Here is a 21,825-nt window from a genome sequence, read left to right on the forward strand (position 1 = left end):
ATCAACATTTATTTATCTATTTTATTTGGGATATTTTAACTCCACCTTTGATTTTAAAAATTCCTCAGCGTGGCTCACAAAATAAAAACTGCAAAACCTGTATGCATGCTGCTTCCAATGGGACAACAGAAGCCAAGTGGCAATTGGCACAAAGCATGACAGTGGAGGTTTCATTGACCTTCCTGTCTCTCTGATGAGACCACATAGAGTTACTGCAGATAGACAGGTTATTTGAGGGGAGGAGCAAGACAACAGTTTCTCCAAGCCAGATTCAAGGGGTAGCAGGATCTGGACTTTGCTGCCTGCCTGAAGTCTTACCACCATTTCACAGCCTACCCTCCTGCTCACCACAGCAATCAGCTCCTGATTTCAAGTTCTCTGTCAGGAGAGTTGACTCAGACTTAATGCTGCTCCCTTCCACTAAATATCAGTAATTCCATCTCTCTGTCACTACTCCCTCGATTCTTTTTCCTGCTTTGGTGGTTCTGCCTGTCCCTAGTTATATATGCTTCCCTTTTCTTCGGGCTTCTGCTGAACTTGCTGTGCACTCATTTTAGCTGTTCATTTCATGAAAATGGCTCTCACCAGCCTAACTACCAGTTCTTGCTTCTTGAAGTTTCTGGACCTTCATATCCTGGTTTGCATGACTCAGTATAGCCCCGTGAATTAATTCACTTGCAGGGACTCTGTGCCATATACCAGCCACCTTTTTGCAGGCTTTATTTATTAGGTGTGTACACCGCACTAATAGTCCCATAGGACTCTCCAGATGGTTTACAACACAACATGTAAACTTGGTAAGGGTGGGCTGTTACCATGGTTAACAAACTACCCACAATTCATGACCTTTGTTAGGGTTATGAGTGCTTTGTTAAACAATTTGTTGGGCTTGCACACATAAGCACCCTGCTGGTGAATTATTGATGAATTATTTGGGAAAACATATGCAACTTCAGTCAGAGACTAGGATGCTAGTCATGTTGCTAGGCACGTTCTCTGGATAAGACTGTTGTCCTGTGCCTATGTGCTGGTAGAGCTCAGCCAAGACTGGCAAAGTGTTACAAGGTGCTTTAAAGAAATCCACCCAGCATAAATTTCTCTTGCTGTTCACATAAAGTGGGATTAACAGTGTGACCACAGTGACGTCTGCTCAGACATAAACTCAAGTAAGTGCCATTCAAGTTCTCACACTTTTTGGCTTGTGTGTTTAGCAGGTCAGCTTATTGCTGCTGGCTTCCAATCCTTGCTTAGTTCATAATATGCTGCTGATAAAAATTAGTTGCTGACCAGGGTTTTAGGCCTTGTAATAGCTACATCTTTCCTTATAGAAGGTGAAATTATTTATGATGGATCCACCTTATCTCCTGTTGCATTTATTACTTCTGGGTAACAACAAACAAACAAACAAGACTGTGAGAATGCATGACAAATACATCTCTACCAGTTTGGATATATCCTAATGTTTTCCACTGCATGTTCACACAGGAAAAAATATGGCATATTTGTCATATACAAAATTTTCCTTCACAGAAATGAGAAACAAAATCATGTGAAACAGCTCTAATACAAAATGTATTGGTATCGCATTTCAGTCAAGTTAAACGGTCTTAGTATTATTTAACTAAGGTTAGCAACTTTTGTTTGAAAACAAAAACTGAGCACCTCCCTGAGTGGAGTCAATGCTAGCAAGTCAGCCCAAGGTTTCTCAGACTCTAGCATTTACTTGCTTTTTATGCTGTAATGCTGGTTATTTTGCAAACCCAATCTTACTGACCAGATCAATAAAATAATAGTTCTTTGGCAACTTTATTTAACTCTTTTCCCAACTGTTTATACTTCAGGTAATACTTATCTGCTAAGGTGTCAAACAGATTGATGACTCAATGGGTTTTCACCACCACCAAATAATAAATTATAATGCTAATGTATGGAAAATAAACAGATTTAAGTGAATAATGGTTTGAAAATAGCCATGGACTATTAATGAGTGTTAATAAGTCTAAATGAGATCAATAACTTCCAAAAATAAGAATGAAAACAAAAGCTCTTCTAAGACTACCAATTTGAAATCTACTGTCTTCACAATTAAATGAAAATGATGACATTAATGAAGATGTAACAGTGGCTCACTTTGCATAACATGCTGGGCAACTCAGAGGTTGTTTAACCCATGATGAATCATGGTACATGCTGTATGACACTTGGAATATGCAGACCATCATCAAGAGTTTGCTTTGTTGTGCTGCCAATCCTGCCACCCTTGCATAAACATAACCTTGTAGTAGGGTTATGCAAATGTTAACATTCAAGTAACTCACAGTGGCTTGGTTTGCATGACAGAGGAAGTGTGATAATGTCATGCACTGCAACTCATTGTGGGTTAAACAACCCTCAGTGCACCGTGTTGTGCAAACTAGGTTAAAATAAAGCACTGTAGCTGATTAAAATTGTGACATGGGCAGGACAGAATTTTTATAATCACCCTCTAGTCATATTTTAGTTGCTATGAGCCCAGGCAGTGTGGCTTGTAATAACCCTACATAAATTCATGAGTTATGAAGAGCTGTTGCTGTTGCCCAGGTTAACTTGACACAACAGACAAGCTGTGTCTGGGAGCCAGTGTGGTGACTGAGCCTGAGAGCCAGAGTGATGTAGTGGTTAAGAGTGCAGGTCTGAAATTCAGACGATCTTGGTCTAGTTCCCTGTCAGCCTATGGGCCAGACATAATTCTCAGCTGAACATACCTCAGAGGGCTGTTGTGAGGATATGACTGAGAGCAGAAGGAAGAGAGTGACGTTCACTGCTCTGAGTTCTTTAAAAAAAGAGAAGGGTGGGATATAAATCTAACAAATAAATAAGAGACAGTGGAAATGTTGGCCTTCACACACAGCAATTTAAGTAATCCAGAACCAGTGAACCAGTCAGGGTTCTTCTCCCAAAATCATCAAGTCAGGTATTCCCCTGAGGGAGAAATGGACAGGCTGGAGCCTCTTTGTTCTTCTCCTTGCCTTTAAGAAAGAGGAAGGAAACGCCAAAAGGGCAGGCAGTTATAAAGGGAGAAGAGTGAAAACAACAACAACAACAAAACTATGAAGACTAACTGGGTCATACAGCGATGTCGCCTCAGGCAGCCTATGTCGGGATCGTTGTGTGGGGAGAGGTGATGACAGGGCCTGCGCCTCCCCTACCAAATATCTTGATTGGCTTTGGGGACTCGGGGAACTTGAGCTTCGGGGTCAGGGATGCTTCGCTGCTTGGTCTCCAGGAGCAAACCGTCCTCAGCCAGCTGGACTTAGGACGGACACTCACAGACCCAGGCTCGCCTGAAAGCAGGGACTCTCTGCGCATGCGCAGGGCTACCCGGTTCACGCAATCTCCGTGGTGGTTTCCTCGCTTCTTCACCCAAGAGCCGCCCCCATCTATAGCTGCGCGCACCCGCGCTCGCCCTTCCTCCCTCCCTCCCTCCCGGACGCGCGCTGCGCGTGAGCCCCGCCCTTCCTGCTTGAGTGAGGGGCGGAGGCGGGCGCCTGGGCCTTGGCTGTGCGCTTCCTGCTTCTGCTGCCGAGTCGGGTGCCGCCGCCGACAGCCGCCGTCGCCTCTTCTTCTCGTGGTTCAGGCAGGGGCTAAAAACGAAGATGGCGGATCTAGAGGATCAGCTCTCTGATGAAGAGAAGGTGAGGCACGGAGGAAACGCCAGCTGCAGAGGGAGGGAGAAAGAGAGAGGGAAGGGGCTACTGTGGGAAGGCAAAGGACGAAGCGGCGGTGCTTGAAAAAAGCTTCCTGCCTCTTCTCGCCTCCTCTGCCGTGGAAGGGAAGAAGCGGGAGAAGAGGGGCCAGTCAGCCTGTTCGGCCTGTCAGTGGCGGGGAGAAGGAAGGAGGCTCGAATGCCCAGGACCCGCTTTGCTCTCTTCCCGTCGCTCCTTGTACGGTCCGAGCGCTGAAAATAGGCTCTCGGCGCCGGGTTGGGGCTGCAGCGAAGCAGGCGGGTCAGATCCGGTGTCTGATGGACGAGCCGCCCCCCTCCTTCCGCCGCCCTCTTTCCTCTCTCCTCGGTTCTGTCTTCTTTTACTGTTAAAGCCACAGGCGGCCCGGGCTTTTCTGGGGGGTGGGATGAGGCGGTGGGGAAAGGAGGCTCCTGCGTCCTCAGTCCCGCTCTCTTCCTTCCCCACCCGGTCCTCTCGTCTTCCGGGTGTGTTTGCATTGAGCAGGGCAGCCTCACCGCCTCCTCTCTTGGGGGTGGCAGTAAGATTAATAATAAGAATCGCACGCAGGTTGTTCGTCCAAGTTCACGTTAACGTGATTCATTTGCCCCTGGATTATTTCATTTATGGGAGAAGGGATTGTAGGAAAGATCAGTTATCCTCTGTGCTCCCCCTTCGTTGAATTCGAATTCGAATATGTTTAGGCAGCAGTCATTATGCATGCTTGCCTGGGTGTAACCTATATTGAAATGAATCAGATTTACTTCGAAGCAGATCTGTATTGCCTTGCACTGTGAGGGACTGAATCATTGGCGAGAACGGTAACTCCAGATTAATGCAGAGTGTGATTTGAGTGTATAGCATAATCCTAGCTCTCCCTGAGGAAAAAAGTCTGCAAACTTCCTGTACTTTCCAGGTCTGGTTCTGTCAGTGGTTTGGTTCCAAATTTATTGTGTGTTTTTTGAGGAAGTATTGGACAAACAGATCTTTCAGCCTCTTGTGCATTTTGTCTCTCTCCCCCCCTCCCCCCACACAGCCCCATTGAAGAAAGCTTTAAAGGAATGGCATTTAATATAAATGCCTGTTTTTTATTAACCAGTTCCACAATCCTGTAGAATGTAAGGTGTGCCACTTTCATTTTTTATATTTCAGTTTCTATGTATTCTTTAGTTGAGTAGAGTGACTTTTGAAAGCGTATGAGGCTTATATTTGAAAGGCTCAATCTAAGGAACAGTTTGCACCACAAACCTAGGTGTTTCTCAAACTTTGGCCTGACGGTAGTTTGAATTCAAATTAATAACAATTGAAAATGCAAAAAATGTTGTAGTTAGTGGTTGGTAGAATACATTTATAACAGTGATGTGCAGTTCACAGTGTCTTGTCCTGCTCTTACTCTCATAATGAAGGTACTGTTTACGACTGAGTAAGCTGCTAGAACAGTGTGTGAGTATGTAAAAAAAAAATCAATGCACAGTTCTATTTATTAAAGTTATACCCTGCTTTTTTCCTTAAGGGAATTCAAGGTGGCTTACATAATCTTCCTGTTGAACTTATCCTCACAACATCCCTGTGAAGTTGGTTAGACTGAGAGCCTTTGACAGACCCAAAGTCACCCAGTAAGCTCTGTGGCCAAGGGTGACTAGAACTTGGATCTCCTGGATCCCAATCTAACACTCTAAGCACTTTGCTGTAGCTTTACATCTTGGACCTTTGAACATTCTGATGTAGTAGAATGATTTTTTTTCCAAAATAAGGAGCTAAATAATTTAAATATCTTAACATTCTAGTTGCTATTGGCATTTGCATGTATACTGTTCAGATGATGCTTCTTGGGGGTCTAAATTTTGCTTTTAGTGAGGTCTAGGCCATTTCCTCTGGCAGAAAAGAGTATTCCACAGTAGTCCTGTGCCACTGCATGGTTTAGAATAATTTTCATTGAATGTGTCTATGGTTAGGCATAATAAACTATCCATGTTTAAATTGTAATAGTACAGTTGTACTGAATATAGACAGCAGGCTGGGATGCACACTTATTGTAAATTAGTCCTTTGCTTTCAGCACTACACATTTGTAGTTAAGATACATCCAGAAATATATGCTTCTTGTTTAACCTGAGCTTTAGGGACTATGCAGTATCTTGACATCAGAACATGTGGATCCATATAACATATTTATACATGAAGGAAGCAATCCTGTACTCACTCACTTGGAAGTGTTGTTCTGCTCAATGGAATTTGCACATTTATTTATTTATTTATTTATTTATTTATTTATTTGGAGAACTTATATGCCACCCCATTCGCATAAGCCTCGGGGCGGCTTCCAAACATATATAAATGATACAATTACATAAAATATTGGAGACATTCTGATAAATTATTAAAATCAATAAATAAAGTTAAACTACAAACCTGTTACTCTTTAAACAGTCCATTAGCACTCTTACAAATACAATGCATATTCAGTGTATATGTATATAAATAACCAAATTACTTGTATGTTTTCAGTAAAATTAAAGGGAAACTATATCTAATATTGCTTGACAGAAAAGAAACTACCTCTGAGCAGCAAATTCCTTTAAACTACAAGGTTGGGCATTCACTATTTATTACTTTTTATAGTTATATCATGCCCTTTTTCCAGCATGGAACCCAATGCAGTTTATATAATCCTCTTCTTCCTCACCATTTAATCCTCAGAAGAACCCTCTGAGATAGGTTAGACTGAAAATCTGTGACTGGCCCAAAGTCACCCAGTGAGCTCCATGGCCAGGTGGAGTCTAGAACCTGGATCTCTTGAATCCCAATCCAGTTTTCTAACCACTGTGCATAAACCAGACTCCTTCCAGTGGTAACTAGTTTGTGATGGTTGATGTCAGTGAAGTACAAAGAAAAACATAGCAATACATGATCAAGTTGTGATTATTCACCAAGTTGAGATGGTAATGAATAAACATGACACTTAATATAAACACAAATCTTTTTTTTTTTTTTTGAGGATCCATGTATTGCCTTTACTTTCTTCAAAATTTCTGTACGGACATATGACTCATAAGTCATAATAAGAAAACTTTGGTAAATGTTTCACCAAGGTAGATCAAGAATATTGATAGTGTAGCTTTTGCCTGACATGGAATTAAGAAGCTAACTAAGAGAAAAGAGTTTTGACTTCCTGTTTCCTCAACATTAGCAGATATTTACAGGCCTGAAAAATATATTCGAAAGTTATCTAGTTCTCTCAAAATCTATGTAGTACCTTCTAGAGAACAGAGCTTCCTGGTAATATTTTCCTTTGAGCTATTATTTTACAGTGAACTTTCCATAAATGGTTCTAGGCTAGCTGGTTTGTTCTTTAACTTACCACAAAGAAGGAAAAATTCAGAAAAACATCTGTAGTTTTGTGGTTTGGACCAACAGTTGCAACTTGATCCCTAAGATAAATGGAAAGAAGTTTTCTTTCTTTTCCCTTTAGCTGTCTGCACCCACCCAAGCCCCTTTGGGGGATTGGTAGACCCTGTTGAACATGGAGGCATGGACTTCTGTAGGATGAGGGAACTGCCCCAAATAATTTGGATTTTCATTCGAGTACGGGAGGTTGGCCTCTCCTTCCCCAAGAATCTCCACCACCATGCCTGATTGTGCACTGTTCAAGAAATCCTCCCGCTCTCTGCAGAAGTTTTGGGGGGTGCATACAGCTGTGAGGAAGGGAATGGGAAGATATTCTTTCCCCATCTTGGCATGCCTGTCATACTGAGTAATTTCCAGGTTTTCAACAAATTATGAGCTCTGTTCAGATGTGGGTACTGAACATGTAAAGGGGTCAGAAGGAATATATGGAGCTAGTCCAATCTCTCAGCAGGTATCACCTGCCTATGCATGTAGGATTGTCGTCACAGGGATGGATACCCTAGTTAGTGTTCCCATTCCTGTGTGATAAGCGCTATGTACATAGTGGTGGTATCCTTCCATGTAGGGTGGGGCAAACTGCGATAGTTCTATAGCCTGCTTCAGACGTTCAGGATCCATGGGTATCAAATACCTGAATAGGTTTATAGCTGTGATCACGCCTGAATTGTCAAACCTTGACTTGCAAAAGCTGTGTAAGCTAGGTTGAAATAACAGTGAGCTCATGCAATCATTTACAAACATGTAAACAACCTAGTACCCCTCCTGTGCATACACTTGCCTTGAAAGCAGCTCCATCATGGATGGAAGTACTTTGCTGGGGACCACTATGTTCCCTTTCTGTTTAGAGAAATTATTCTGATGTACTGAAATTTCATGCAGCTTTCTATTGCTGTATAGTGGTCTAAATCTCCTTTAAAACGGTCATTATTTCTCCTGGTGTATCTTTGCCCATATTCTTGTTCCAAATTTTTTATTGATGGAAAATATTGAATCTGATGTGGCACATGAGCAAATGGGTAAGAGAGATGAGTACACTGGAAATATATTTCAAAGATGGTAAGTGCCAGCATCAAATATTCAGGTTTCAAGTTCCCCTAAGGCATGGGCTTTCACTAGCCATAACTGAGGGAAGCTTCCACTGAATAGCCTGATTTGCATAATCATGGTTGCTGAAGCAAGCTGCAGTGACTTGCTTAAACTGCATTGCTTGTCAGGTGCCATTTGCCTAATCACCTGTCCAGTCATGGCTTGTTGTGTCATCCAAACACAGGTGACAGGACTTGTTGGAGAGGGAAATAACCCTACAACAGGACATGGGACATTTGTCATTTTCCATTCTAAAAGTCCATGACACCTGGGTTTGAATGACATGGCAAACTGTGCTCAGGTGGGTGCCAGGCACATACTTTGGCTTAAACAAGCTTCCCAAATAAAACCTAATTGTGCATGCCGTTTTTAGATTAAGTTTGAGTAGGCTTCAAACATCCCACACCTTGGAAATCCTGTCCTTTTTTTTACTTGTGGAGAAGTCCTTGCATATCTGCTTAGAACTCATCCATACTGCAGCCAATATTCATCCATACTGGTGGACTTTCTAGAATGCACTTTAGGCACTGTCTGGGCTTGCTAGTCCTCTGTGTTGCTTCATGTAAATGAAGGCAGTGCCCTTAAATAAGCTCAGGTGCAGGAAAATATAGGTAATTCTGGGCAAACCATCTTCTAGGGAACCTGTTACTGACTCACTGAGGAACTGCAGCATTTGTAAAAAATATACTTTTAAAAGTATTATGCTATTGCAAAGACTGCAACAGTTAAATTCTCACAGAGCCAGTTTCTGGATTGCCAGGAATTTAATTGCCTGCCAGAGGTCATTCTTCTTATGGAACCATCATTTTTCATATCTTTACAAGCAATGCAATTTGATCCTTTTCAGAATACATTTCCAATTTTTTGACTGAACTGAACAGTTTGGTTACCAGGACTGGTAAAATTTCAAGCCTTCTCTGTTTTGATTGTTTGTCTAACATTATTCTTTGAAACCTTTAAATGGAATGTGATGAGCATTATAACATCATGTTAGGAAAAAGCTGATGGAAACAAGTTGTCCTCCACCATATTGCTGGTGTGGGTGTTTGAAGTGTAAGGTTGCCAGATTCAGTGTGTGAAGGTCCCTGTACTTTTCAGATGAATGAGTTTAATAGAGGTGACTTACTGTATTGTAGTGTTCTGGTAGGAGGAGGCATATCTGCTGAAATTTACTATTCAGGTAATGTAACTTACCTGAATAATAAATTATTACAATCTTGACCCTAAATCAGGGGACCCCAACCCCTGGGCTGTGGACCCATACCAGTCCATGGCCTGTTAGGAATGGGGTCGCACAGCAGGAGGTGAGCGGTGGGCAGGTGGGCAACGCTTCATCTGTATTTGCAGCTGCTCCCGGCATTAGCCTCACTGCTGGGGAGCAGCTGCAAATACAGATGATCATTGGGGCCCTTTTGGCTCCTGCGCCTTGAAAGGAGGAAGGAGTGGCAGCCGTGGCATCAGCAGATTTGGGCAGCAAGTGTTGCAGAGAAGCTGGGGAGGGCGTGTGCAAGCAGCGAGGGAACCGGGAAGCAGGTAAGGGCAGGGCTGCAGGTCGGGGGGAGGCTCCCACTGACTCTGCATTGTGATGAGTTGCATAATTATTTCATTATTTCTTGCAGTGTAATAATAATAGAAATAAAGTGTACAATAAAAGTAATGCACTTGAAGCATCCTGAAACCATTCCCTCTCCCGATCCGTGGAAAAATTGTCTTCCATGAAACTGGTCCCTGATGCCAAAAGGGTTGGGGACCACTGCTCTAAATGCAGTTTCCAGCCACTGTTTTCCTCCCTAGTATTACGTTTCCCAATCTTTGCCTTTTCTGTTGTGCTCAAAATGGTGTTTATGGCTGTAGTATAGTATTTATAACTCTTGTATAGAAGGCCATTGTAAGGAGAATGTGTTTTAGCTGAATAGCTAACTTTTTAAAGATACTGTACTGCCAATATTGCCTAATAGGTTGTTTTAGTTCTGGAAGGCTACAGTTGTATCAGCTATTGTTATGTTTTCATCCCATATTGTGTGACTACTTGGGTTCTATCACTATACCAAGTTTACCTTAAATACTAAGGATTACAATTGTTAGTGCATTTTAACATAGCCAAACTAATGTAAGTCATGGACAAAGATGATGACTTCAACGTATTACAGTATCATCAATAAGCCATGGTTTGTATACTATTTTAATATCAAACTATGCAATCCAGACTGCAGTAACCTGACTATTTTTGACTGGATCTGGTTAGAGGGAGCACAGGATTCCTTCACTGGTTATCTTTCTGTTTCTGGGCACAATTCAAAGTGCTGGTCATGACTTATAAAACCCTATATGACTTGGAACCAGGTTGCATGAAAGCCCACATTCTCCCATATGGCCCTACTTCTATTTTAAGATTTTCCAGGCAGGCTCTTTTCTCAAACCCTCTGCCATCAGAGGTTCCTTGATGGAAATATGAGAGCAGGCTTTTTTGGTGTCTGATCCCAGGGTTTGAAGCTCTCTGTTGTAGGAGGCTAGATTGGCTTCCTCTTTGTTGACCTCTCTGCTGGTAAGCAAATATGGTTTTATTCAAGCATACCTTTAGAATTTAACTTGGTCAGTCACTGAAGCATGTTCTGCTAGGTTGGGTGCTGACTTTATTTGTTATGTTTTTGTGCTTTTAATCTATTTGTTTTTAATGATTGTTTAACTAAGTGTATGTTAAAGTTGGATTTATTATTGTTAGCTACATTGACTGTCAAGGTATAAGTCATGGCATAAATCAACTATGTGTCACCATCAATTTTATTCTACGTTAATTTTAAGAACGAATTACCCAGTTTGAATATGCATTAGTTTCATGTTCGTCTTTCATCCACAGCCCATCTTTTTTTTTAAATACTGAAGGAGTGGTCACACAAATAGGATAGAGTTGGCATATAGATAGTTACATGTTTATTTGCATTTTGTTTTCATGCATATTTTCAAACCTCAGGTGATGTAAGTGGTCTCTGCAACCCTTTGGTACCCAAGTCTGAATGATTACTTTAAAATAAGTTGACGTTTCTCTCTCACCATATTGCACTGTAGCCTCTTCCTATATGGCCATCTAATTTTGTCTCTTAGGGCATAGTGAGTTGCCTAATTCCATCCAGTGAGCTTCATAGCCAGGGAACTCACGGGGAGAATTTGGACCAATCACAGACCTCTCAGCCCTACCTTATAGGATTGTTGCAAGCATAAGATTGATAAGAGGAGAATTATATAAAGGTAGGGTAGAAATACATAAATAAATAAAATAAATTGCTGCATGGCAATTTAAAGCTAGGCCTCTTAGGACAACCATTCTGTTCACCATGCCATATTGGCTGTTACAGTTCAAATGGATGCCACAGTGTTATAATACATAACTTACATTTAAAAATGGGTCATAAGTCTATCTCATCTTTTTTGCTTTCTGCAAAGAAACAGTGGTGGCTTACATCCTTCTTGTCTTCCTTTCCATTTTATCCTCACAGCAACCCTGTGGTTTGGGTTAGGATGCAAACCAGTGGATCAAAGTAACCCATAACTGAGTGAGGACTAATTTTCCAACTTCCAGTTCAGCACTGTAACCACTGCACTACACTGCTTTCAATGTTAGTATGCAGGTTGAACTTTGCACGACACATTTTTCTGTGCATGGGTGACTTCTGGCTATGCTGCTGGTTCAGGAGAAGACCAGAGGGAGTGTTGACAGGCATAGGGCAATCAAAGGAAGAATTCAGCAGTCCCACCTCACCCATTTTTTGCATGCAGTTTCCCACACCTTCTTAATATCTGAGTGACACATCTGCTTCAAAGCATGTTAGGAAGGTATAGCAGTGACACCCAATAAAGCTGATTCAAGGCAAGACATGTCACTCTTAACAGTGTATGGCACAAATGAAACTTTTATTGCTGACTTTGGATGGTCAGGCATTATGTAATCAAACAAATGCTTTTTCTGCTGATTTCAGATGTTGTTAAATTCAGATTTAAATTGCTGCCTTGTTACTTTCAGAATTCATAATGGCGTTATGCATTGTCATTGCCTTATATAGGCATGAACAGGCCAAAGGGGTTTGCTTGAACCAAATCAATTTCCGTTGTGGTCATAAACAGGAAAGTAAGTGGTTAGTAGGAGCCTCTCATCTCATTTATAGCCTTAAAAACTGCCTGCCTTATCTGTTTTAATATTCAAGAGGAGGTAGGACAGCAATAGCATATTTGTAATTGAATTTGAATATTATGATAGGGAAAAAGGCACATGGCTAATCTGAAATGCCACCTGCTCTTTTAATACCTATTATGCTTTCCATTTAAAGAATTATATGAAGAACTGTTTGAACACATTTCTTAAACTGTATGATTTGCAGCAATTTTATCATGCATCTTAATATACTTAGAAGAAAATTTCATTTCAGTGCTTCACTTGTTATGTCCCATCAAGTGGTCTCTGATGTAGGGCAACACTATGAATCAAAGCTCTCCAAAATGTCCTATCCCTGACAACTTTGCCTAACTGATCTAAATTCAAGGGTGAGGCTTCCTTTATGGAATCAGTCCATCTCCTTTTGGTCTGTCTTCTTTTGCATCTAATATTCCCTAGCATGATTGGCTTGTCTAGAGAATCTTTCCTTCTTATGATACGTCCAAAGTTTGTCAGTCAGCATTTTCATAGAGCTCTCTAGCACCATGTTTCAAATACATAAATTGTCTTTCTGTTAGCTTTCTTCATTGTCCACCAGTACATAGTGATCAAAAATACAGTGATTCTGAATGAACTTGGCTTAGTCTCCAGTGAAATGTTCTTACACTTGGCAATCGTTTCTAGCTCCTGCATTGCTGCCCTTCCAGCTCTCAGTCTTCTTCAAATTTCTTGGCTGTAGTCCACCTTTGAAATGATGACTGAGCCAAGGTATGTAAAATCTTTCACAATTTCAATTTCTGCATTGTTGACAATAAACTTTTGTAAATTCTTCTGTGGACATGATTTCAGTTTTCTTAGTGTTCAGCTGCAGTCCTACTTTTGTACTTTCTCCTTTCACTTTCATTATTTGTTTCAAGTCGTTGGTGCTTTTTGCCAGTAGTAGAGTATCATCTGTATATCTTAAATTATGGGTATGTCTTCTGCCCATTTTCACTCCTTTCTTTGATCCTAATCCAGCTTTCCTTACCCTATGTTCTGTGTACAGCTTGACTAGATAGGGGAACAAAATTCAGCCTCATCTGACATCTTTGTCTGTAGGAAAGCATTCTGTTTCTTCATATTCTGCGCTAATAGTCGCTTCTTGTTCATGATGCAGATCATGCATCAGGACAATTGCGTGCTGAGGTACACCCATTTCTTTCAGGATTATCCACAGCTATTTATGATTCACACAGCAATCAAAGGCTTTGCTTTAATCTGTAAAGCATAGACTGATCTTCTGAAGTTCTTCGGTATGCTCCAGTAGCCATCATATATTAGCAATATGACCTCTCATACCTCTCCTTTTTGGAACCTAGCTTGCACATCAGGGATTTCTTGATCCATATAGGGCAATATTCTTTGTGGCAATTCTCTGAGCATTACTTTGCTGACTTGGTAAATTAGTGTAGTGTTCCTATAGTTGTTTCACTCTTCTACATCTCCTTTCTTGGGAATCGGAATGTATACTGAATGTTTCCAGTCTGTGGAACATTGTTTTATTTTCCCTATTTGTTAGAATACTTTTGTTAGGATTTGGACTGATTCAGTGTCTGCAACTTGGAATACTTCTGTTGGCACCCTGTCTACTTCAGGTGCTTTACTCCTTCCAAGTGTTTTCAGAGAAGAATTCTCTTTGTTTTCTAATATTGTAGGGACTTGCTCATAGGATTCCTCTTTGAATGAGTCTGTCATCCTTTCATCTTTATAGTTCTTCTGTATATTGTTTCCGTCTTATCTTTATTTTCTCCTGGTTGGATAGTATGTTCCCTTGTTTGTCTTTTCAGCATTCCTAATCTAGATTTGAATTTCTCTTTGATTTCCTGGATTTTCTGTATGAGACTTCTTGTCTTTTTGTTGCTGTCTGTCTATTTTTCTGCACTGGTCACTGTAATAGTTCTTTTTGTGTCTAAGTAATAGTTACATTCAGAATTCTGACCCTATTTTTTCACTTTTTGGTTTTACTTCTTGTTTGTCCTATGCAATTGTGAGAATTTCTTCTGTCATCCATCTAGGCTTTTTCCTATTGATACTGGAATTGTCTTTTGGCATTCTTTGCTAATGAAGTCTCTAATGTCTGTCAGCTGTTCTTCTGGCTGACCATCAATTAAGTTGAGTAAAATCTGTTCTGTATGTGGATTTTAAATTCCTCAGGAATTTAATTGAAGTTGTATTTTGGCACTATGCTTCTGTTAGCAGTCTTTCTGATTTTTGATACCAAGAGTTCATGATCTTTGTCCTCTTTTGGCAACGAGAATGCAGATTCCTTATCACATTCTTCCAATTACATAATTAGATTTTTATATTGGCCATCTGGCATACAGTAATCTGACTGGTTGCTTGAAGTATGTATTTGCAATGAACAGATAGTTGGCTTCACCAAATTCTATGAGTCATTCTCCTGCTTCATTTCCTACTCTGGACCAAATTTTTCCTACAACCTTTGATCCCCTGCTTTCTTTTCTTCTTTTGCATTCCGGTCACCTTGGGTTATCAGCATGTCCTGTTTTCTTGGATTCAGATTGATACTATTCAGTTGGATTTTGCATTCTAGCCCTTAACTGCCTGTGTGACATCTCGTCTCAGTATTATAGTTACTCCATTTCTTCTGAGTTTTTCATTTCCAGAGTAAAACACTTTGTGTTTGTCTGACTGAAGACGTTCTGTTCCAGTCCACTTTAGTTTCTTCATACCAACTACTGTGATGATTAGCTGTTTTATTTCTTGCTTTATGCTTTCCAGTTTGTCTTTACGATCCATTTGTGTGTGTGTGTGTGTGTGTGTGTGTGTGTGTGTGTGATGTAGCATCAGGCATTCTATTCACCTCTGTGTATGTCAGCCACTAGACTTCCTTTCAGCTTTGATATTGTTGCATAATTAGTGACAGTGCTATTTGTACATGTGCTGTTCCCCAGTAGTTCATTGCAGGCTTTCCAACCTGGAGTCTCATCTTCTGGCACTGTCTCTTGCTTCATTTTGGATTGATTCGTCACAAGATTTTCAAGGTAAGCAAAGCACAAATAGTTTACCATTGCCCCTTTAGATACCAGAGTTAGTTGGCGGTCGCTGCCACTGTCTGCAAAAGATCCTCCATCACTGTCATCTTCAGCTGCCACTGCTGTGCAGTGGCTGCCCTTCAGAAGTTTCTCTGCCCATCAGCTTTAGAGAGATCCATTCTGTTCTGCTAATGTGACCATTACTCCTGAAGAAGTGGGTGCATCTTAGTATGGTGCCTCAGCTTTGACCATTCTGGCTTGGGTGACTCTGCTAGGAAACCAGCCTAGTGAGACAGTCTGACCACCCAGAGGCACTGCTTTCAACTTCTCTGTTATTCTCAACCCCCTCACCTCATGCATCCAAGTGGAAGAAGCTTGATTAGAAATGGCTGAGTTTAGTTGAGTTTCTGGCCTGTATAAACAGCTTTATATAAATAATATATAAAACTGTATTGTAACTACAATACAATGAGCCTGGAATGTCTTTGGAAATAAACCTTTTATAAAGCTCAGTAATTCACAGGGTCTGAAGCTTCACATCTACAAAGAAGCCTATTGAGTCTTAGTTAGGGAAGTTCTAGGGAGAAAGTAAGAGAGCAAAGAACAAATCCAGCAGCAGAAGTTGCAAAATTTCAGTCATGACTATGTCTACAAGCCTGCCTGTAACACTGCTGTATGTCCAAAAACTGGCAAACTTTCATAGGCCCCTTTCCTAGCAGAAAGCTGTCCCTGCCTTGAAAGTGAAGCTGTGAAGTACTAATAGTATAGATTACCATGTACATGTTTGCTATTAGACTTTCCTCAGCTCTTTTCCCTTCTTTTCATGCTCCACAATTTCCTCTGATTTCCTTCTCGCAGCACAAATTCTTGAAACAGCAATCAGAAGTAGCTTACTGCTAAGTAGTGTGTTCCTTCAGCCTATTTGAGGTAAATGCAACATCAGGCAGTTCTTCTGGCACTTATTTTAGAATTTGCCCTTTACAAACACATTTACAGGCATACCTTGTTTTATTGCACTTCACAGATACTGCATTTTTTTGCAAATTAAAGGTTTGCAGCAACCTTGCATCAAGCAAGTCTATCAGCACTATTTTTTGAACAACATTTGTTCACTTCGTGTCTCTGTGTCACATTTCGGTAATTCATGCAATATTTCAAACTTTTTCATTATTATATTTGTTATGGTGATCTGTGATCAATGATCTTTGATGTTACTATTGTAATTGTTTTGGGGCACCATGAACCACACCCATTTAAGATGGTGAATTCATTTGATGAATATTGTGTATGTTCTGACTGTTCCACCAACCATCTGTTCCCCTGTCTCTCTCTCAGGCCTCCCTATTCCCTGTGGTGCAACAATATTGAAATTAGGCCAGTTAATAACCCTACAATGACCTCTAAATGTTCAAGTGAAAGGAAGAGTTCCACATCTCTCACTTTAAATCAAAAGCTAGAAATTATTAAGCTTGGTAAAAGCTGAGATAGGTTGAAAGCTTTGATGGAGGTAAGATTCATGTGACTTGCTTTATTCACTTTATTGTGGTGGTCTGAAACTGTGCCTGCAATATCTCTGAGGTATGCCTCTCTGATCACAACCCACCCTGGGTAACAAGCCATTGTGGGTTGTTGTGTTGTGTGAATGCAGACTGCTTCCCACTGGATGACTTGTTTGTAAGCATCTAGCTACCCTGACACATCTAGCCATCCTGACAACTAATATTATTGTCACAGTGTTTAATTTTAATAATAATAATGATAATAATTTATTTTTAATCTTGCAGAGACTTCAGCATGTTAAAAACTGTTTTTTAAAATACCAGCAATATTTGCACATATTGCTTAGGGTTTGTTTGTTTTTTGAAGGGGTTGGTGAACCAGGGATGGTCCCTCCTATCGGGCACTATAGAGGGGTTGTCACAGGTTGTCATCTTGTATTTCAGAAAAAAGGTTTGGTGAGTGAAAAAGGAGTCTCAGCTGCAGTGGGAAGAGATGGCATTATAGTTTTAGCTACCAAGTTCTATGGGATATCAGGTAGAGCAGTGTTTTTTACAGTTGGGGACCAGTAAAAATAGGGAAATTATTTCAGGGGCTGGTGAGGCAGAAATAAAAAGCATTATATACATAAGATAATATTTTGTGTATCAGCTATTGAATATAATAGCCAAAAATGAAAATTCTCTAAAATAACCAGAAACTGAGCAGTAAAAATGCTAATAAAGACATAAAATATTGAAATTAAATGTAATCGAATACAGCTGAAATTTTTAGAGTGATATTTAATTCAAATAAGGCTAGTGTGAAATCTGCTGTTGCTTCTTTTCAAGAATACTTCATCAAACATTTAGAATAGCAAAATATAAAATCAACATAATGCAAAACTATAGTAAATACAGATTCAAATACAATATTACCGACAGAGCAATACAAAATCAAACAAAGTTAATATAATGAGATAATGTTAAATAATGTAATATAGTGAACCCCCCCCCCCCCATTCAAACCCCCATACACACCAGCACAGATTGGCTAAGAAAAGACACCCAGCACAACTTTGCCTCAACATTTCCCTTACCAGGAGAAAACACAACAGAAAAAAGGAAAAGGCCCAGTCTTTGCAGCCCCACCCAGAAGGCAGATCTCAAGCTGCATGGCTCCCTGCTGGCTACTATTGAGCTGCTTCTCCCCTCCCTGGCAGAAAAAGATGTGGGGAAAGTTCAGGGAAAGCACAGCTAGCTCCCATGCTGGTCTGTGGCAATGGTGGACTGGTGCTAGTTCACGGAACGGTGGTTGAAAACCACTGAGGTAGAGGACTGTGGGCAGGAGGAGGGTATGAAGTAGGGGAGAGAGGAGGATGACCCACAGTAGGCATCTGCCAGGTTCACTGTAGGGTATTCTGTGAACAACCAGTCCATTGCTTTTATTATTCTGTGAACAACCAGCCCATTAACCTTTTATTTTAGTGAACATGCCCATTGAGAGCCATTGTGGTGTAGTGGTTAAGAGCATGGGACTGGGACTCAGAGGATCTGGGTTCTAGTTCCTGCTCAGCCATGGAGACAACTGGGTGACTTTGGGCCAGTCACAGACTCTCAGCCCAACCTACCTCACAGGGTTGTTGTTGTGGGGATAAGATGGAGGAGGAGAATGATGTAAGCTGCGTTGAGCCCTTTGTAGGAAAAAGGCAGGATATAAATAGAAAATAAATAATAAAATAAATTGACTGTAGATGCAACACTTCTCAATATGCTGTACTTTTTCTTTTCCTTGGGATAGTGCTTGGTATTTACTTGTATAGGTCCCAGGAAATAGTGTGCACAGTAAAATTGAGAAGGCTATTATTCTCTTTCTGATACCATGTTTGAGAACATTTTTATTGGTTGTTTTTAATGGTGTAGTAGGAGAGCAGCAGTGGAGGAGAGGAATGAATAGTTATGTTTTAAATACTATCATGTAATATCTTATGCATTTATCTCCCCCTTTACACTTCCTTGGAGCCACCAGAAAGTCAAAGGGTCAAACTTGATGAGGTTAAATGCATCTTTGCATTTAACATTTCAAACTTGCATGTTAACCTTTGTATTACGGAATTGATTTTTGTCATATATGCTTTTTGTGGCATTTGTAAATAACAGTAAACTGTATTATTAAAATAGCATTGGCTTGAGTGTGTGATAATTATTAGGACTGCAGCAGTGTGAACTTAACTGTTTCTTTCCTGCCAGTATTGCTGAGGTAAATCCCGTCTCCGAAACTTGCACAGCGTGTGGGGATCCCCCATTGACATTTCCTCAGCTCACAGAACATTCTGTCCCTGGGTTTTGCTTTCACTTGCTCTAGCAGTTTTACCTTTAGACTGCTTCTTGTAAGATGAATCAGCCAAAAATGTCTTTACCATGAAGTTTAATAAGTTTTGTATTTTATAGTGAAATTAGGATATATTTTGGAATATTAATTTCCACAAAATGAAGCCAGTTATTGTCAAATGGACCTTTTGAAGGATTAATGAATTATATGGTCTTTCTTCTAAACTACAATTTCTGAGTGATGTATTATTTTTTTCTGTTTCAGGTGCGTGTAGCAGCAAAATTCATCATCCATGCTCCCCCAGGGGAATTCAATGAAGTCTTTAATGGTAAGTGCTTGTACTACATTCCAGCACTAAAACTGATGATTGCAGATAACCTTTTAAAAACATTTTGCTAAAATTGTGCTAAGCACTCAAGACAACACTTATGTACTTCAAAATTGTTTCTACCTTTATTTTTAACCTTTTATTTTATTGTTTTTAGTATATGAAAATGTAATTCTTTTAAAAATCTTACCTTTAAACTGTCTTGAGACAGTTATCATTGTATTTGGCATTCATGAGTACGCAACTTGTTTGGAGCTCTACGTGCTGCAGAACTGCAACTACCATTATCCATGAACTTTGGCTATGCTGGCTGTGGCTTACTTGGAATCTAGCAACATCTGGAGAACACCAGGTTGCCTAACTCTGAGGGTGGTAGAATATAGAACAGTAAAGTGGTTGTATTTGTATTTGCAGCTGTGAAACAGCACCAAAATATTTAGATTAAAATGTAGTAGCTTGTCATATTTATAACCAGAGGGGTTCTGTTGCCTTAAACTCATGACTTATGGTCTTCACAATAAACTTTACATTGCATGGAATGGAACTAATTAGTCTTTTGACTTCATTCGCTTTAGGATCTATGGATGAGGAATTCAAACATGCCTTTCATCTTGGTCATACTTTTGACAGGTTACTGTGGCAAGCAGACACTGTAAAATTTACTTGTGAAAATTAATCACATGGGTCAAGGTCTGTTTTCCACACAGGCGAGATAGCTAGACTGTCCTTTTGTTTAAAGCATATCTTTTAATTATTTATACTAGCTGTTACTTGAGTATGAGGTTATGGAATAGCAACAAATATTATTTTTGCGATTGCCGTTTTAACCGGCTGCTGTACTTTAGTTTTAAATGTAGCTAAAGTCAGCCCATTTCAGAGATTTCTTGCATAATTGCCTGTGGAGGTGAGGAGTTGTCAGCCCAGTGCACAGGGTACAGCTCCACAGATCCTTCCTAATTGTGTATAGGAAGATGCTTATTCGCGTTTATTAAACATTTTAACATTTCTTAGTTGATCTCTTGACAGATATTGCTAATCTGGTTTCAAATTAAAAATAACTGAAATGAAATAATGCAAGCATTACCTAAGTGAAAACTATTATAATTTCTTGTATGTTGTAATCTGCAGAGGAATATTAATTGATTTGATTGGTACACCACCTTTCTAACAAGCAGCACTAAAGGCAACTTACGGAGAAAATTAAAATGGGTTAAAATAGTAAAAATGCTCTTAAGAACATACACGTAGAATGGCACTTAACCCAATGGACCCTCTTAGAGGCCAAGTGTCTTTTTGAATAGTTTGCCTGTTCATAGAAGGATATCACAGGGGCCTTCTTTTAAAAGGAGCTTGAGAGCCTTGCACTGGCCACCATTAAATCCTCTTTTGCAACACTGCCAAACATGATTCTGAAGATGACAGTCTCAGAAAAGTTTTTCTGGAAGAATAAGCACTGGGCAGGTTCATATATGAGAAGGCAGTCTTTCAGGCATGCTGCTTCCAAGTCCTACAGGGCTTTATAGCTCATAACCAGCTGTTTGAATTCTGCCAGAAAACAGCCTAATAATAAGTCACATGTTCCCCGTAACCATTCCTGATCAACAGTCAGGCTGTAGCATCCTGTACCAGCTGAAGTTTCTGAACAGTTTTTGAAAGCAGCCCTATGTAGAACACACTACAGCAGCTTAAACAGTGTTTAACTGATGTGTATGTGATTTGGGTGAGATCAGACCACTTTAGGAATGGGCATAGTTGGTACTAGCCTCAGCTGTGCAAATGCACCCCCAACACTGTGAAGATCAGGGCATCGAAGTTCAGGACCAGGACCAATCCAAGAGTGCACCCGAACTGTGAGCCTGAATATTCAGGGAAATTTAACGCCATCTAACACAACTTTGAATCCTTATTTCTTCCTCTGCCTTTTGACTGACAAGGAATGTCTCTATCTTGCCTGGATTACCTTTCAATGTGTTTGCCCTCATCCGTTCATTACTGACACCAGGGACCAATCTAGAACCAGAACAGCTTCCTTGGAATTAGATCGGATGGAGAGGTAGAGTTCCATGGGTGCCATCAACATATTGTAGCACCAGCCTCTCAAATTCTGGACAGTCTCTCCTACCATCGTGGATAAGATAGTCTGGGGTATGGGACAGAGCCCTTAGAGATACCATATGCTAGCAGTTACGTTGTCCAAGAATTTACATACTATTTAGTGATACTACAGATAATACATGCATATCAAACTCCCAACACATTACCCTTTAATTGTGACAATTTACACATATGGCTACAAATGTGAATGAACCTTACA

At 40.3% G+C, this 21,825-nt stretch overlaps 1 protein-coding gene across 3 annotated transcripts in view; it reads left to right on the plus strand.

Annotated features, from left to right (window-relative positions):
• Window positions 1–3,481: 3,481 nt before the first annotated feature.
• CAPZA2 (capping actin protein of muscle Z-line subunit alpha 2) overlaps window positions 3,482–21,825 on the plus strand; it is a 32,962-nt gene continuing 14,618 nt past the window's right edge. The window contains exons 1-3 of one of the 3 annotated variants that reach the window (XM_044422984.1): window positions 3,638–3,674; window positions 16,712–16,883; window positions 19,448–19,511. In XM_044422984.1, coding sequence (XP_044278919.1) covers window positions 16,878–16,883; window positions 19,448–19,511 — 70 coding nt within the window. In that variant the 5' untranslated portion in view covers window positions 3,638–3,674; window positions 16,712–16,877. Of the gene's footprint in view, window positions 3,675–15,268; window positions 15,386–16,711; window positions 16,884–19,447; window positions 19,512–21,825 lie in introns of those variants that run through there. The other 2 variants (XM_044422983.1, XM_044422982.1) reach the window with 2 other exon arrangements.

Source organism: Varanus komodoensis, unplaced genomic scaffold, assembly GCF_004798865.1.
Source record: "Varanus komodoensis strain SLA01 unplaced genomic scaffold, ASM479886v1 scaffold13_1, whole genome shotgun sequence".
NCBI lineage: Eukaryota > Metazoa > Chordata > Lepidosauria > Squamata > Varanidae > Varanus > Varanus komodoensis.